Consider the following 18,941-nt stretch of genomic DNA (forward strand, 5'->3'; position numbering starts at 1 on the left):
TCATATTTTAATACATTTCTAAAGGTGATCCTAACTTGTGATTTCTTTATTTTAGCGCATCAAATTCCAACATTTCGAAGTCTTCACAACACCCGATGCCTGCTCGCATTCATATCCTAACTGTCAACTAAGAATGGCGAGACTGCATCTCCACTGCTTCAACTGCAGTTTTGCTGGTGAAACACATATCATTATGGAAACGCATATGAGAGAATCTCACTCTATCAGTCCTCTATTAGAAGGGTTTGACTACTTCGCTTCCTTCGACCATTGTGGTGGAAAGAGCTGCTTTAAGAACCAACTTCGCAATCACTTCCATTGTGCTCAAGGGAACAATTGCCCTGCAATTTTGACTCAATACTCGGCCTTGGCTACTCATAAACACGGAAGAGGAACTCCGGTCATCAAGAGTGAAACAGAACAGGACAGACCTTTTGAGGAAGTGAAAGATTATTCTTTAAAAGAACGAGCTTCCGTAGACAGCGTCGTTTCTATGAAAGAGCCTAATGAATCGTATACTCCCACAAATTTCTCGATTAAGAGTGAATTTGATAGAGAACAAGATAACATGTCGGGTGAGTGTTCGTCCTTAAACTTATCATTTTAAATTGATATTAATTCACCCTTCCTAATTAAGATTCGAATAAACTTTTTGGGTTTTTTAAATATTACATAAAATTTTGCACTTGTTAGCACGATTTGCACGACTGATGCGTTGGCACGAGGACACAGAAAGGCTACTAGAAGTAGTTACATAGAAATTAAGAAAAGTAGGAGAGATTTATATGTACAGTCAACAGCAGAAGTTATTAAGCGGGCCAGATGTTCAAAATGATCTTGACGCGACTTTATTGTTAAGAGAATAAGAGCGTGTCAAGGTAATTTGAACACCTCGCCCGCTTAGCAACTTCTGCTGCTGACTGTACAAACAAATTGTTGAGTTATGTCACCATTAAAGCGTAGAAGATAGTCATAGTCATTTAGTTTATTGTTATTATAAATAATTATTTTGTTCGGTAAGAATTTACCCACTTATACATTGGCCTACAAAAAATGCATACCTAAAATAAAATAAAATAAAATAAATAAATAAAGTTTTATTTCAGGCAACACGTGTACAGTTGTACACCAATATCAACATACAATTTAAAAGTTACAATGCCAAAAGGAATACTTAACTAAAAACAAAGGACTTAAAATAAAAGTTAAACAATTAAAATAGTATTACACTATTTTTTGTACCTAAGATACAAGTATATGTTTACTTAGTTTAGGTATTGTTATCAAATTTCCATTAGGGACAGAAATTACAAATTTGTTCGGTATTAGTTTTTAACTTGCCCTTCACTTATTTTAAGTTGAATCTATGAATGTACAGGTATTTAAGTATAAATTGAATAAAAAAAAAATCTTGTTTATAGCAAGTTTTATTTTATACATTTGGATTGTATAATTACCAGTGGATCAATCCAATTAATTTAAGTTTTAAATGAATAAATATTATCTTATCTTATTTAAGCGCTCAGAGTACTTAACAGTATTGTAATATACAATTAATTGTTTCCAGTAGTAAAAGCGACGGGAACCTTCTATCCGTCGTCTCACCTCAGAAGCAACACGTCTTCACCGCGCAGCATCTACGACGCTTCCCCGTCAAAAGATCTCAAGCTCCGTATGGACTACGATAAGAAACCTTTCGATGCCACAAAGTCTGGGCCAACGATCCCGCCATCATGTCATGACCAAGCTTGTCCTCTGAACAAGAATGCTGGAGTGATGAATCTGCATTATCACTGTCCTCACTGCAATCAGCCATATGTGGATTTGAAGGTGCTGTTCAGCCATATGGTGAAGAAGCATAGTAACGCCATGGACGGTGGACCTGCTGGATTAGCAGCTACTAAGGTACGCAAAGTAAGGATTTTCCAATAATTAAACATTTCTAGAAAAATAGCATTAATTTAAAGCCCGAGCTGAAATCTAAAAACTCGACAGTGTCTAGCTGATACCGTTACACAAATAATTTCAGGCGACCATTTACCCTTCTACAACTCGTAAATAAACTTAAAAGCTTGTACAATATTTGTCACTACTATTAGAAGTATTAGAATAAATTAATTATTTTCAGAAAATATTCAGTTTATAATATATTATGTGTCACGTCACTAATGTTATTATTTTCTTCAACAGGAAACCTTGGAAAGGGAATATCCCGAGATATCCATTTTGCCATCAACGGCATCGTCATCAGGAACTAGTCAAGTACCATCACCTGGCCACAGACCACCGAATCCAGCCGAACAGGTATATATCTCTCTCTCTACGCGACTATCTAAATTATCCTTTTCATAGTTTAGTAAGGCTACCATGTGTTGACACTTTTTTTTTATTTGCTGACCGATTGAGTAAAAATGCGTCTAGGCAAACTTTGCCCCGACTTAAACAAAACAAAGTGAGGGATCTAGTGTGATAATAATTATCATATTTTCATAGAAATTTGACAGTAATGGTGACGTTGCCAAAATTTGTCATTGAAAATGCTATGCAGAGTTAGCTTGGTCAGGTTAAAAAATGTTTACATATTACCTTTTGCAGAAATCAAAGACTACAACATTTCCTTTAGGTTGGTGCATGATTCTTAATTTTTGGAGCTTCTTACATAATTTCGGTCTTCAATTCCAGGTTCAAGCCGTCCAAAGCCTGCTCCTCCAGCAGTATCTCTCCGGCGGCCGGAAGGGCAGCCTGCAGGAGCAGCTGAAGATGCAGCAGCAGTACACCGCCTCGCTGGCCGGGCTGCCGGGGCTGGCGCAAGTGGCGCTGTTCTCGCAGGGGTGAGTACCTGGAAATGGAAGTCAAAAGTTGTTAACAACCATAGTTATCACTAGTACAAGCACAAAAAGAGTATATCCCTATAATTTTCCAGGTTCGCACTGACTGACAAGTTGTGTTTGCCAGACTATAAATGAAAAAGTTCTAATTGTTTTGCGTGGACGAAAAAGAACGGCTACGTAGTTTACCTACAGTAAATCATAATCAATGAAAATGCTATTCCTTAATAAAAAGGATTGCGAACTAGAAAGAGGAGGTCAACATTATGATTATACATTAAATTTGTGAATTAGCTACAAATGCCAAATTAGTACAAAAATCTATTTATTTTCCTTTTCAGAGGCTCGCCCTTCCCACTGTACCCAACGATGCTGTACCCGCCAGAGTTACTCTTAGAGCAGAGCTTGTTACAAGGTCACGGCATGCCACCAGGCATGGACAAAGAGGCTGAGATGATTGCTAAAACGTAAGCAGTATTCATAATTCTCTCTGAGCAACGCTTAATCTTAATGATATAGTTTTATAGTCATACAAATACAATATATTGTGTTAATCCAATATACGACTTTTATCCTATTTGTACTGCTAGCTTCTGCCCGCGTCTTTATCTGCGTGGAATGATGATGATTGATAAAAACTAAGTACTCTATGTCCTTTAACAGGTCTTAAACCATCTCCATACCTAATTTTATCCAAATTAGTTCGATCCGGCGGTTCAAGCATGAAGAGGCATCAGACAGTTACTTTCGATTTTATCTTTCGCTGATTTTAGGGTTCCGTACCCAAAGGGTAAAAACAGGACCCTATTACTAAGTTTCCGCTGTCCATCTGTCTGTCACCAGGCTGTATCTCATGAACCGTGATAGCTAAACAGTTGAAATTTTCACAGATAATGTATTTCAGTTGCCGCTATAACAACACATACTAAAAACAGAATAAAATAAATATTTAAGTGGGGGTCCTATACAACAAACGTGATTTTTTTTGCCGTTTTTTGCGTAATGGTACGTAACCCTTCGTGCGCGAGTCTGACTTGCACTTGGCCGGTTTTTTCTGTTTAATAATAATGATAAATTTTTTCAGGAGACGTACACACACCACCAGAGGGCCCCACATGCGGGTGCTGAAGGACGAGCCCATTCCTGAGGGCTACCTGCGCTTCAGATTCAACGAAGACTGTGCATATCAGCATTGTGGATACAGGTACTTAACACTCCCATATATCTATCCATCCCTCCTTCTACCCCTCTCTCATTATAATTATTTGGCGTTGGTTCTCTTCAAATGTTTGTGCCAAATTTCTTCTATGCTTGTTGTATGTGAAGGTTTCATTTTATTTCAACTGTGGTTACTCATAGAGTCAGCCTGAATGTCTGCCAAATTAAACCAGCTTGACAGTACTGGCTTCCCTCGAATGCGGCTGACCCAATATTGTGGCCTTTTCCTCTGTTTTTTCAGCAGGTTTAGCGCAATTTGTACCCTCAACAATTTGAACCGTTAGATCTGGGACCGATTGCATAACAACTTGTAACTAATTATATTACCGAAAGTCTCTTTCTAATCAAAGGAATTGGAAAGAGACTTGCGCTAATATTATTAGATACAAGTTGTTATGCAATCGGCCCCTGGTCATGACTCACGGTCACGATTGCAAACATTAACATGTTCTTGTGTTTACATTTTCCTAACACATCTTTCTTGGACATTTCTCTTTAAGCTTTAGAATTTATTGATAATCAATTTTTAAAAGGACAAACAACCTTTTTATTGGGAACTTATGTATTACTTTTGGGTTATTACCTAACTTATGTTTAATTTTAATTTTCAGGGAGCACCAAACCCACTTCCACTGCACCCGCAAGGACTGCGGCTACTCATTCTGTGATAAAACCAGATTTGTGCAACACACCGCCCGACATGAAAGGTAAGCTTCGTAGAAACTATCGATATTTTCAAAATAACAATGAGTACTAACTCTGTACTTACTCTTAATTCAACTTAATTATGAATAGGAGGTGGTGGTGAGACTAATATGACACACACCACTTACAAATAAAAGGGATTAGCTCGTTTCCTTGGTCTATTCTTCTTTGTACATTTCTTTCTATTTGGCTTCAATAATGTGCCGTTGTGATTGTCTTAAGTATTCTCTTCTGTACATATGTGCTGACTAGGGTCATATTATTGTTTAAATCAATTATCAAGTCTCGCAAAGCTTGAAACAGCAATCAACTTAAAAAAAATCTTTTTTTTAATAGTTGATGTATTTTACAGACTGGACACGTTGATGGGCGGAGACTTCCAGCAATACCGAGCCAACGTGTACTGCCAGCGGCCGGACTGTCCGCATGCGTCTACCTTCGGTAATATTTTTTTATTTTTAATTATCTATATCTATTTTTTTTTTCATATATTTGTATGGAGATCGAAATTGTCCATTCCCACATTCGTTTTTTTTTCTTGTAAATTTTTCCTGAAATTTTCGAAAACTTTTCTAACGCTTTGGAAACTTTCCGCAACTTGTACATCTGTAGTTACACTTGTTAAACTTCGAGTTTTTAGGTTTAGGTATTTTATGAGAATAAAGTTTAAAAAATCTATTATATACCATCCTATAATAAAACAACATGAGGGGTTTTGAGAAAGTAAAATCTGATTTGGATTACTGGATTACGGCACCTCAAGTAATTTCAAAATTAGTAATTACCACTTTTTTGCGTTCCTCTATATGAGGGTAGTATAGAGAAATAGGGTATTAATATAATAACAAAGATTATGCATAATGCACGTCATATTTTATGACGCTGGTTTTTCACCAGCATCGTGCTCGATTGCTTGTTATAAAATACCAGCAGTTCTTTTTTCAAGCTGTGTCTCATGCTGACTTTGTTTCCTGTCAGGAACAGGCCAGAACAAGGCCTCCCACTTCCACTGTCTCAAGTGCGAGTTCGTGTGCACGGACACCAACAAGGTGGTCGCTCATCGCCGGCAACACCAGAAGCTGGACAGCATCCAGGCTGCTGGCTTCGAGAAATTCCCACCCAGTAAAGGTAAGTTTCATCCATCCTTTTTTTATACTTAAGGCCTGTGCACCAACCACAATTAGCGGACTGTTTAAGGTCACTCAGCAGTGAACTTCCCATACAAGAAAATTTTGCAAACGCTTTAACGGTGGCAAATGGTTTGGTGCAACCGAACCTTAGAGAGATTAAATAGCTTCCTCTGACACATTTTATATAGATCATTTCACCTGACGTATTTATTGTGTAATGTTGTAGTTAATAATAGTTAATAGAATATCCTCATTGCCGTTAAGCACAGACAAAATAGCAACAATTGCCTTCTTATTTCTTAGGGTCGGTTGCACCAAACTGTTTGTCATCGTTAAAGAGTTCGCTAAATTTTATTGTACGGAAAGTTTTATAGTGAACCGCCGCGGCGCGCCGGGTGACGTTGATCAGTCTGTCAAGTGCGGATGGTGCAACTGGCACTTAATCTTCTAATATTTTTCTTTACTTTGATGTTTAAAGTATCGCCAGAAAATTATGAAAAGTGTGAATTCTCCTTGTCCGTTATTGCAATCAGATCATTGAAATACAGAATTTACGCGCTCCCTTTGAATTTGAAAAGCAAGGTATTTAAATTGCAGTAACTTCCTAACAAAACTAAATTTTTCGTTCCAGCATGCGGCTACGAGCCCCAATGCATTCACAGCAAGAAGCAAACCCACTACCACTGCCTGCAGTGCGGCTTCGCCGTGTTAGGCCTGTCCCAGATGACGTCACACAAGTACAAGCACCAGGAGGCCAACCTTGGCCCGTCCACCAGCGCCACCAACTGACTAGCGACCCTATGACAAAGAGGATAAAGTCTAATTCAGGCTGGGCGTTGTGAACTGGATATAGGTGTTCAAAAATACATATATGCATCCAGAGGTCTTTGCACCAGCACAACCAGCTGAATCGCGACCTTATGGCTCAAAAGATAAAGTCCAGATTGGACTGAACGAATATAGTGAAACTTGACTAAGGATTTGATATGACTTACAAACATGATTTGTAAACAAAATACTTAACAACTGTGTTAGTGTTTTGGATATGGACATTAACGGAAACTGCATGTGTGTTGCATATACCTAAAATTGACATTTTATACCTAAAGATTGACTTTGTCTAACGAGAGCAATAATTTTGAAAAGGTTTGATTGTAAAGTGTGTTTGTCCCTCAAAATAGTGCCTTAGACGCTTTGAACGGATTTAGTGGCAAATAAGTGCCAAATTAAATTAACACTATTCAGATTGTTAGATTTTGTAATTTAAGCAAAGCCTATTCCACTAGCAGAAGAGGCGTAAATATATAAATAATATTATTAATTTAACTGTATTTATTCTATTAAATAGAAATCGTAGTGCGAGAACAATTTAAAATAATAGAACAGGGTTTGAAGATTTGAGTTAGTATATTTAAACTGAAAAATTGCATTTTAGACACATTTTATGCATTCACGCCTTTTTGTGGAATAGGGCACGTATTTAAAATTATATTCTACAAAATGTGTATGCAAAAACGGTTTAAGAGGAGATAAAATTATAAAATAGTTACAAAATTGCATGATATATTTAAAGTGTGTATTTTCCTAAATCCCGACCAATCTTAGATGATAGTTTATATAAAATTATATATTTATTACTATCCCAAGAAAAGACATTTTTACGAATAGTATTATTAATTTAGGCTTCGTAAAATTTTAAAGTAAGGCATTAATTTTGGTTGAACGCCATTGTGCCTGAGACCTAACGTGACAATACCGTGGTAACTGACAGAGTACAAAACGTACTAAATTACAAAATTCCCTGTCAAAATTACCGCTATAGGTTAACTCGAAAATTATAACTAAACAAAAAATATTTGAAAATCGTCAATTTTATAAACAATGTAAATAAGAATTTAGAGTATATTAAAAAATCATTGTTAATAGAAAATATATTGGTATAGTATGTATAAAAAAAGGATCTGTACAGATATGAATCAAGTGCTAACGTTTATGATTCGTGAGGTAGCCATAAAATGCCATATTCATACAAATATTTTAGTAATAATCGCTGAAATTAATTTAAATCAGTATTAAATTAGTCAGAAGTGCCCTTCAGAGAACCTTTTGCATTCCTTTATTATTCCCGGTATTAAAAGGTGTATATCGCAAAAGTTACTGCACCAACACCAAAAGTATAAGCATCAGTGGTGATTATAAACTACCAAGGATCGCCTACAACATTTTAATAGATTTCTAAACCTGTTATGACTGTTATTAGGCTGATTTTAATTATAAAACTATAGACATTATATCCTGTTCAGCTGCTGCTATAATGGTGCCTTTAACATTTAGTAACTTTTGCGTAAGTCCCTTAATATTCATTCCTTTGTAGAATTAGAACGGTCGTTAAGAAAAGTAGTCAAATAAAAGTGTAAACTGCGTTTTTTAACGACAGTATTAAGACCAAACCAGTTTGAATCCTATACCTAGCTTGTATCAGTATTTTTTAGTGTAAGCTCTCACGTTGTTCCTATGTCATTTCTTCGCACATTGCCCATTTACACAACACTTTTGAAATATTGTTCATAATATATATTAAAAGCTGCTCTAAAGCATAAACATAACATATGCTACTACATTTCCTGTTTATTTATATTTTTACCAAAAATATTGTGAAATTCATCTGAACGCGCCCCTATTGTCAGGGCGTTAGAGAGCGTGTTCAGATATTGTGAACACCTTGGGCGCTCGGATATATCTGATGGAGACTGTACGCTAAATTCTACCAGCCCTTATTTTATTGTTTTATTAATAAGTTTTTTTGTATGTAATGTGTAAATGGGTATTTTCATTATTGCAAATTGTACTCATTTTTATGTGTTCTTTACCTAATTAAATATATCACTGTAAATGTCCTTCATTTAGTTTATCAACTGTTACGTCTATCAATTCCGTGCCATAACATAAGTAGTCATGTTTTAAACTTATGACTACGTAATACCTTTGACAAAAAATATTTAAGTTACCTTTCAATTGTAAAACTTTGATTACTTTAATTTGGATTTCTTTTTGTATTTTTTTATTTTTATTGGCATTGGCAGCTAAATAGTCACAATTATTTGCAATTAAAATATGATTTCTCACATTATTGGTTGTTATTCTTCTTGTTTTGTTATCTAATTTTACATTTAATGTTTTATTTCGACACTTTTAAGTTTTTCATCTCTTATAAACACTTAAAAATAATTTAATCGCGTATTTATGTATTTTAGTATACGTAGCTTTAAATTTAGTGAGTATACTTTAAAAATATTATTTCTTTTAAAATATTATTGCACAAAAACGAGACAGGAGTGTTGCTAGAGTATTTAAATTGATAAAAGTTTCGTACAAAATTGATTTTGTGTATTTGTGTGTAGTATCCGAATGTATTCCGAATATCTGTACCTTTGTTTAGAAGTTTGTTTGAGATTACAGAACTATTGGTATGAAAAATAGATTAGTGTTGTTTACCTCATGAGTTCTAGAAATTAAACGAGAATATACAAATTAATATGTTTCATTGTATTTTTATATATATCTACCTGGATGAGACCTCTTATAGCCAGTACATAAAGTTCAAGCTGATTTTATAGGGTTCCGTACTCAACCCCGATTTTACGGCACCCTATTATACTAAGACTCTGCTGTCCGTCTGTCAGCAGGCTTTCTCATGAACCGTGATAGCCAGACAGTTAAAATTTTCACAGAATAGATGATGTATTTCTGTTGCTGCTATATTATTTAAGTTGGGCTCCCATACAACAAACGTGATTTTTTGCTGTGACCGCGAGCGCGGAGTGTACCTTCGTGAGCGAGTCCGACTCGCACTTAGCCGTTTTTTTTTTAAAGTAACAGGCATTGGCAAAATACTGTAAATTTAAAATTAATTGCGCGAGTAGGCATACGGTAAACAAATTGAATGAATTGTCCAAAGGCTGCTGTGGTTGTTATGCGTGGGCAAAATTAGGCCGCCTTCTTATAAGGCGGAGTTGAGCGGAGATATAAGAGGAGTCGTGCGGGAATCAACAATCAAGTATTAGCATTCGTTGTAATAAAGCGGAGCGGAGAAGAGATATCAATTACAACCAAAGCTATTGGTTGATTCCCGCACGACTCCTCTCATCTCCGCGTCAGTAGATAGGCAGCCTTAAAGTCGTATTAGTACCCACCGACGGGATATTGGGTCAGCAAATAAAATCAAATTTCAATTTGAAGTTTAAAACTTCAAGGTCGTTTACTGCTTGCCAAATGTCGATACGTAGGAGTTAGGTATTAATAAGTTGTAAGAAATGGACAAAAGTTAAATAAAATAGCACATAGTTATTCGAACGTTTTTGTAACCATAAAATACGGGGTGAAATCTTTTTCTAAAACTTCCTTAAGTGCAAGTATTCGCTCAGAGGTACGAAGTTTCTGAAAGCGATCGGGAACTACATCAAACTTTGGACAACTCTTCACATTCTGTCTTCAGCACGCCCGCAGGCAGTCTACCTCGGGAAAGTAAATAGAGACAAGTTAAATAGGGACTGGTAATGGGTGAAATACAGGATATGACAAAATATGTGTGGCGTCTCCTCTATCACACTGTCAACGTTGTGTCACAAGATCTCACAGATGGCGTTAGTACAACTACTTCCTTACAAAGAGTGCAACCTAATACTTAAATGAAGCGCTATACATTCCCTACATCGCCCTTACGGATATCTCCATGCTTACTATGGATGGTATAGAAAGGATCGCAATCTCTTATGGCAGAATTGTTGTAAAAGTGACCGCGTTAAGCTTTAAATAATAGTTCCTAATCTCTCCGGTGGCGCTAGTTAGGCTCTGGGACATGAGTATAACATGAACCATATAAGGCAACAAATAACCCGACCAAATTACGTAAGTTGTTTTTGGTAGTATTTCGGTGTATGGTGGCGCCGCCTAATTACTGTTTTTTGATGGACACTTTTCATACATAGAGATTTGGCTCCTTTATATAGTCTCCATGGTCTCCTCTATCACACTGTCAACGTTGTGTCACAAGATCTCACAGATGGCGTTAGTACAACTACTTCCATACAAAGAGTGCAACCTACTTAATTGAAGCGCTATACATTCCCTACATCGCCCTTACGAAGGTTAGAATGTCAGCTGCAATATATACAACTTCTAACCAACTCTCATTAGCGTTCGTTCCCATACACCCGCCTGTAGGCCGAGCACATGATTGACGCGACAGTATCTCGCCGCGAGATAGACTACCTGTCTTTTACTAACTGTATGAATTAAAGAGGGACGGGTAGTCTATGTCGCGGCGAGATACTCTCGCGCCAATCATGTGCTAGCCCGGCTGGAGAGAGTACTCTCCATTGCCCTCTCCCATCCCATAATAGGGTATTTGACTATAATTAAAATAAATTATTACACACCATGCATGAAATGAAGCACCAGATACTTATTAGAAAAACATAGATAGCAGTTATTTTTAAACACAAGTTCTATTTAATAAATCGGATAGAAATATAAAAAGTAAGGTGTGTTGACCGTGACGTCATTGTGTAATGTTTCATATAAATTCTATACTAGCAAATCGTTTCTAAAAAAAATCGGCCGTCGGAGTCGGCCTCGCGAAGGGTTCCGTACCATTACGGAAAAAAACCGCAAAAAAATCACGTTTGTTGTATGGGAGCCCCATTTAAATATTTATATTATTCTGTTTTTAGTATTTGTTGTTATAGCGGCAACAGAAATACATCATCTGTAAAAATTTCAACTGTCTATCTATCACGGTTCATGAGATACAGCCCGGTGACAGATGGACAGACGGACGGAGTCGGACATACGGACAGCGGAGTCTTAGTAATAGGGTCCCGTTTTTACCCTTTGGGTACGGAACCCTAAAAAGAAACTGATTTGACTAGTAGGAGAATACCCTATTCGAATGAATATTAAGCAGTAGTAAAATTTATTTAGCAGTAGTAAAACACTATTGTACAAAAATCAAAACAAAACAAGAATAATTTTTAAGAAAAAAAAACCGACTTCAATGGGGGATGCCGTTGAAAGGTTACTTATTGTTGATGGTGCACTCCAGACAATGAAATGAAAAAGACAGCATCTTTTGCCTAACTAAAATGAGGTAAAACCACCCACGTTTCTAGTAGCATTTCGTTTCTATAAGGGTCATAGTTCTAACCTAACCTAACCCAATGTTCTGATAGCATTTCGTTTCTGTAAGGGTCACAGTTCTAACCTAACCTAACCCACTTTTCTGATAGCAGTTCGGTTCTGTGAGGATCGCAGTTCAAAAAAAAGTCCAGGTCCAAGTTTGGGGTTGGGTCCATAACGAAGAGAATAAATCGCCAAACGTGAACTATGTGTCGTTGAAGAGTTCCATTCTGATCATCATCAGCAGTTCCACTTCATTAAATGTCACTTTTTTATGTAAAAGCTGGATTTGTTGATGAAAATACAAAAATCACTATATGTATGCCTTTCTCATTTGAGGAGTTCCCTCGATTCCTCATGGATCCCATCATCAGAACTCGAGCTTGACAAAAATGTGTCTTGAAAACCTAACTTGCTTACCAATCATAACGAAGAGGACAAATCGCCAAACGTGAACTATGCGTCGTTAAAGAGTTCCATTCTGATATTTCTGATCATCATCAGCAGCTGCACTTCATCAAATGTCACTTTTTTAAATGGAAATGCTGGATTTGTTGATGAAAATACAAAAATCACTATATGTATGCCTTTCACATTTGAGGAGTTCCCTCGATTCCTCATGGATCCCATCATCAGAACTCGAGCTTGACAAAAATGTGTCTTGAAAACCTAACTTGCTTACCAATCATAACGAAGAGGACAAATCGCCAAACGTGAACTATGCGTCATTGAAGAGTTCCGTTCTGATCATCATCAGCAGTTCCACTTCATCAAATGTCACTTTTTTATATGTAAATGCTTGATTTGTTGATGAAAATACTAAAATCACTATATGTATGCCTTTAACATTTGAGGAGTTCCCTCGATTCCTCATGGATCCCATCATCAGAACTGCGTTTTGACCAAAACGGGACCAATCTGTATGTATATACTTACAATCAAAAAAAGAATTTTCAAAATCGGTCCAGAAATGACGGAGTTATGGAGTAACAAACATTTAAAAAAAAAAAACCGAATTGATAACCTCCTCCTTTTGAAATCTTGAAGTCGGTTAAAAATAATCGTCATTAGTACGAGGCGAACTTATTCCTTTAAGGTAATATTAGTGATGGTATAATATTTTCATTAGTGACACTAGATTATTACCATATTCACCCATGGAGACTATATAAAGGAGCCAAATCTCTATGTATGAAAAGTGTCCATCAAAAAACAGTAATTAGGCGGCGCCACCATACACCGAAATACTACCAAAAACAACTTACGTAATTTGGTCGGGTTATTTGTTGCCTTATATTATGGTTCATGTTATACTCATGTCCCAGAGCCTAACTAGCGCCACCGAAGAGATTAGGAACTATTATTTAAAGTTGAAAGCGGTCACTTTTGCAATAATTCTGCCATAACAGATTGGCATCCTTACTATACCATCCATAATATTCACCCATATCCGAGAGGACATGAAGAAAAAGTAACCTGCCAGTTCGGCCACCCCACTGGTATGTAAAATTCTCTTCTCTCTGTTCACGACATTCGTTCCATTAAAACTTTTTGAAAGCCGACGGTTTCCAGATTCACATAACATTTTCCTATTCTATTAATTCCAAAAACTAATGAACAGTCGTCATCAGATGTATCAGAGCGGCCAAGGTGATCCAAATAATCAGAACATGCCCTTTAACGTTTTATATTTGTCCTTAACAACTTAGTTGCTTCAGTAGGAATAGTATTTTCTTATAAAATAATTCAGCACGACGAGTAACTATAGTTGGTCAAAACAAATTGTCTGTAAATAAGAACAAAAAAACTATACTCATCCTTTTCTTTTGGGTGCTAGTACTAGTGTAAGATAAAGATAGTATGATTATCTCTGTCCATGTTTGAAATGAGACAGTCCTTTGACAAACTATAGGTACTTTGTTTTTATCTCAGGGTTTTATATAAAACGTCACACTGTCTTACTGATGCCACGTGACAATTAACTGTCACAAGTGATCAATACACAATAATAACAATGCATTAAAAATTTAATTGAACTCCTTAAGTCTATTAAAAAAAACTGAAATAGGTATGTCGATATTCGTAGGTATCTATTTACATTGCGCCCACATTGCGCCCGTGCGAAGACCGGGCGGGAAGGGAAGCAATAATATAACCCAATTTGTTTCCTACGCAGCAACGCACAGCTTTGCATAATATTAGGTAAACGATGGATTAAGCTTTAGCGTTAATCAGAATGCTAATTTATTAATTAAGATTCTTGCAGGATAAAACAGATATAGCTAGTATGAAAAAATGGGGACTTCCGAGCAAGTTGAAGCACGTAGGTACTTTACAACGCCGCAAATGGGATGTATGTAGGAATACTAAATAGGAAAATAGCGCTAACACTGACGGATTCTGAATAAAAGACAGGTCAATGTGGGTAAAGCCGTCTTCATAGATCGTCTACAAGCTTCTTCCGTCGCATCTAACTCTTGCATTTTTACTTTACACATACGGCCAGATTCGAACAATGCTTATAAGATGTCACAGCGATTGGTTGAGAAAATGTCACTTTTGACACTGACAGATCAGTACCGAATCGCTGTGACATAGAATAGAATAAAATAGAATAAAGATAATTTATTTCGGCTAAAGGTTACAGACATTCCAGGGGTCTCAGGGGTCAGGGGGGGGGAGGACATCTTATAATCATTGTTCGAATCGGGCCGACACTCCACTTACAGACAGTCAATAGAGCAGAAGGACCGGTCTCAATATCTTAAGGTGTCTGTAACACGGCGGCGAACGTCATTCATCTTATCAAGGATAATTGACAGATACAGCTGTAATGTCGCAACAGTAATGCAGCTGCATTTGCCATCCGGACGTCACCTTTATATTTGAACTAGTCCAATTAAGTCACCAGATAATTAGGCGTGTTAAAAAAGAAAAGATTTAGATACAGTTAATGGTCTTAAGTGTTATTTTACCGGACTGATATTATTTACTGAGAGAGATAATCAAGTTATGTTGAGTACATTTATTATTTATCTATATATATGTCGTGGACTATTGGGGGGGCGTGTGGTGGTGGCCTATAGCGGTGGCGGTAGTGGGCGCAGTACATCGATGTATGCCTACACAGCTAAATAGTATGCTACCACTGCTACCAGTGTATGAAATAATACTACGGACTCATCAACCTAGTGCCTACTATACTTTCGTACTAAATGATAAAAATAACTAGTCACGCTTGCAATGAAAGACAATTTAATTTGAAATAACAAAATCACTTGTGACGTTCAAATCTTTATTCAAGTAGGTAGGCATATTACAATGCGATTATATGAACGTCAAACAAAGCTATTCCGGTTCCAACCGTACACCTCTTGACCCGAGAAGATTTAACCCTATATGGGACCGGCAACAAACTCGGCGGGACATATCTTTTCAAAACAACACTTATTTTCTAATTTTACAATAGTAAACCTCTAATGACTCATAAGAAATCAAATTAACACTTGGAATAAAACACTTAGCTAAATGATTAAATAATGTTGGAATCTATAAGCTTTCAAAATAATCCTTCAGGTATAAGCCTTCAGGAACGCAGTGAGTTTAGGCACGAGGTTGGTTAACGTCCGATATCTAGCACGGTCCGATCGAGAATGAATGCGGCGGCCTCACCGCTTCCGCCAAAGTGAATGTAGGTCAACTTGCTTGACCAGTTACCAACAAAACTGCCAACTCGTACCTAACTTCACGCAAGCTAAACCACTTGACGTTCCGTAGCCTGTACCTAATCTTATTTCAAAAAGAATGCCAATAGATGGCGTTACTCTCTACATAACTCGATAAATTACATTATCAACTAAGTAATACATAGCAACACTTTGCTAATCGATATATATACAGGCGTCTAAAAATGAAATGTAACGCTGCAATGTGTCCTTCTGGAGTCACGCTCCGACACGGCCATCCTGCGGTACACACGTCCTCGTGTGTGGGTGTATGCATTTGATTCTGAAACAAAACACAGCAGAGTATTTCAATCGCTCGGTCATTCCTGACCCACAATTTCGGTCTCATTTGTCATCAAACAAAATCAAGCTATGACTCTACATATGACCCTTACATATGACTCTACATATGACTCTACATATGACTCTACATATGACTCTACATATGACTCTACATATGACTCTACATATGACTCTACATATGACTCTACATATGACTCTACATATGACTCTACATATGACTCTACATATGACTCTACATATGACTCTACATATGACTCTACATATGACTCTACATATGACTCTACATATGACTCTACATATGACTCTACATATGACTCTACATATGACTCTACATATGACTCTACATATGACTCTACATATGACTCTACATATGACTCTACATATGACTCTACATATGACTACATGTGACTCTACATGTGACTCTACATGTGACTCTACATGTGACTCTACATATGACTCTCATACGGATATGCGCCAGTCCATCGGCTTGCTAGAATCTAACAACTCATCAGAAGTTAACCATCTCAGCCGCGTAAGTGCTACTCCTCGCAAAGAGTATACTGCACATAAAAAGCAGACCACTTGCACCTCTTACATGCTCCGGAACTTCTGATGCATTACTAGACAATGCCCAGTCCATCGAGCATGCCTTCAGTCCATCGAAAGCAAAACAGTAAGTGCCCGGTCCATCGGGCTGCCTTCAGTCCATCGAAAGCAAAACAGTAAGTGAGTACCCAGTCCATCGGGCTGCCTTCAGTCCATCGAAAGCAAAACAACAGTAGTCTAGTGCCCAGTCCATCGGGCTGCCTTCAGTCTATCGAAAGCAAAACAGTAAGTGAGTACCCAGTCCATCGGGCTGCCTTCAGTCCATCGAAAGCAAAACAACAGTAGTGCCCAGTCCATCGGGCTGCTTTCAGTCCATCGAAAGCAAAATAGTAGTGAGTGCCCAGTCCATCGGGCTGCTTTCAGTCCATCGAAAGCAAAACAGTTTAGTGCCCAGTCCATCGGGCGTACTCTCAGTCCTTCGAAAGTACAAGCTTTCAGTCCGTAGAAAGCAAAATAACATGTTAACAGTTAATCCCAAAAAAAGGAAATAAAAACAAGCGTTACAATAATGTTACTCAGAATCACTAGTACTACTATCAGAGTCATTAATATCCAACTCATGGCAACCTGTACCTGTTGCTCAGGCATTTTTATAATCTGATTATGCGGGTATATTAAAGTCAAATCTGTGTCAGTATATTTTTGACCCAATTACAGACTGAAACTGAACATTACTGATCAAAATCACATAAGATCGCTTCTTACTTTAGCTTTAACAAAAGGTGAACATGAGTTCTGAACAGAATTAAAACTTCTCTAACATAATAAACCCAACGAAATGGGAACTGCTCACCAGCTTAATACAGTAGGTATGATGCACACGTCCAACTCAAAGGTCCAAGCACGAAGGCCGATGCTCTCCGCCTTGCCGTTGCCGTTGCTGCGGCAGATGGCGAGATGCACGATGTGGTTTTTCATAGCTGGCTGTTACTGAAATCATCATTAGCACAGTATCAGGTTTATCGTGTATGCAGGTTAAACTCCAAGGTTTGTGAAATGCTCTAGTAGCGGAAACAATAGACAAGTTACTAATGGATACGGGACTTTATATGTCAGATTAAAATTTAAACTTCAATGAATGTGTTTTATTAACAAACACGCATTCCAAAATGAGTAAAACTGCTTTAAAAAGAATACTAATTCGAACAGAGAGAGCTAATTAGTCAAGGTCGACTGTTATCCTTAGCCATTAAACTCAAAATAAAATCCACCAATAAAGAATAGGAACGAAACCTGTCCTTTTATTTCCAATACTCCAGCACAGAAGATACTGCACAGCAGCTTCAGTCATGTGTTACAGGCGTGATGGCGTCTGTAAGTTGTCTCTGCTCAGGCTGCACCACACTGTAACATTAATTTTCAAACGCGTAGTTCATGTTTTCATAATCTACACGATTTGTGTCTATCACGGCATTACGGGCAATAATTGGTTGCAATTTATTAACTACAAAACGTTACAGAACTAGAATGTCATAATTTTATGCATTGGCGAATCGGCAGGATTACTTTCTATCGACACAATTTTATTTTCATGAAAATCAAAATTAGAGGGTAGATTTACAATAATCACAATTGAGCGAAGAAATAATAACATGTCGTAATAGTTAATGCTTGATTGTAATTAAACGTAATGATATTACAACAAAATAACACCTGATCGCTCTAATTTTAACGGATTACAAATCAACAACAAAGAAACGTGGTGATATCAGAGATAGGGTCACGTTACGACGGCTCTGGTTGACTGCCTTAATCATAATTCACAATAATTCACACCAAATAACAAAGAACTTCACTCACCTTTCAATGTAGGTCAGACACGTGAGCTTACCATTACCACGTGTCGAGATTAGGCATGTATGTCCCCGAATACAACCAGGACATACACCACGCTTCCACGTGGCTGTGCAAGCAATACATGATGCTCTTAACAATCCCACTTCTGATGTCGTGGACTATTGGGGGGGCGTGTGGTGGTGGCCTATAGCGGTGGCGGTAGTGGGCGCAGTACATCGATGTATGCCTACACAGCTAAATAGTATGCTACCACTGCTACCAGTGTATGAAATAATACTACGGACTCATCAACCTAGTGCCTACTATACTTTCGTACTAAATGATAAAAATAACTAGTCACGCTTGCAATGAAAGACAATTTAATTTGAAATAACAAAATCACTTGTGACGTTCAAATCTTTATTCAAGTAGGTAGGCATATTACAATGCGATTATATGAACGTCAAACAAAG

The 18,941-nt window shown here is 37.3% G+C and overlaps 1 protein-coding gene and 1 long non-coding RNA gene across 4 annotated transcripts in view; one reads left to right on the plus strand and one right to left on the minus strand.

The window, feature by feature from the left end:
- The window catches only part of LOC134751380 (uncharacterized), a 112,570-nt gene extending 103,154 nt beyond the window's left edge, over nt 1-9,416 (plus strand). Inside the window, exons 19-28 of one of the 3 annotated variants that reach the window (XM_063686735.1) lie at nt 56-575; nt 1,568-1,905; nt 2,191-2,304; nt 2,683-2,831; nt 3,170-3,295; nt 3,913-4,032; nt 4,658-4,753; nt 5,104-5,192; nt 5,730-5,879; nt 6,513-9,416. In XM_063686735.1, coding sequence (XP_063542805.1) covers nt 56-575; nt 1,568-1,905; nt 2,191-2,304; nt 2,683-2,831; nt 3,170-3,295; nt 3,913-4,032; nt 4,658-4,753; nt 5,104-5,192; nt 5,730-5,879; nt 6,513-6,670 — 1,860 coding nt within the window. In that variant the 3' untranslated portion in view covers nt 6,671-9,416. The remainder of the gene's footprint in view (nt 1-55; nt 576-1,567; nt 1,906-2,190; nt 2,305-2,682; nt 2,832-3,169; nt 3,296-3,912; nt 4,033-4,657; nt 4,754-5,103; nt 5,193-5,729; nt 5,880-6,512) is intronic. The other 2 variants (XM_063686738.1, XM_063686737.1) reach the window with 2 other exon arrangements.
- Nucleotides 1-18,941, minus strand: part of LOC134751462 (uncharacterized) — a 48,808-nt gene that overhangs the window by 4,592 nt on the left and 25,275 nt on the right. Inside the window, exon 2 of the long non-coding RNA XR_010128664.1 lies at nt 2,660-2,839. This is a non-coding gene — a long non-coding RNA (uncharacterized LOC134751462). The remainder of the gene's footprint in view (nt 1-2,659; nt 2,840-18,941) is intronic.

This window comes from Cydia strobilella, chromosome 22 (assembly GCF_947568885.1).
Source record: "Cydia strobilella chromosome 22, ilCydStro3.1, whole genome shotgun sequence".
Taxonomy (NCBI): Eukaryota; Metazoa; Arthropoda; class Insecta; order Lepidoptera; family Tortricidae; genus Cydia; species Cydia strobilella.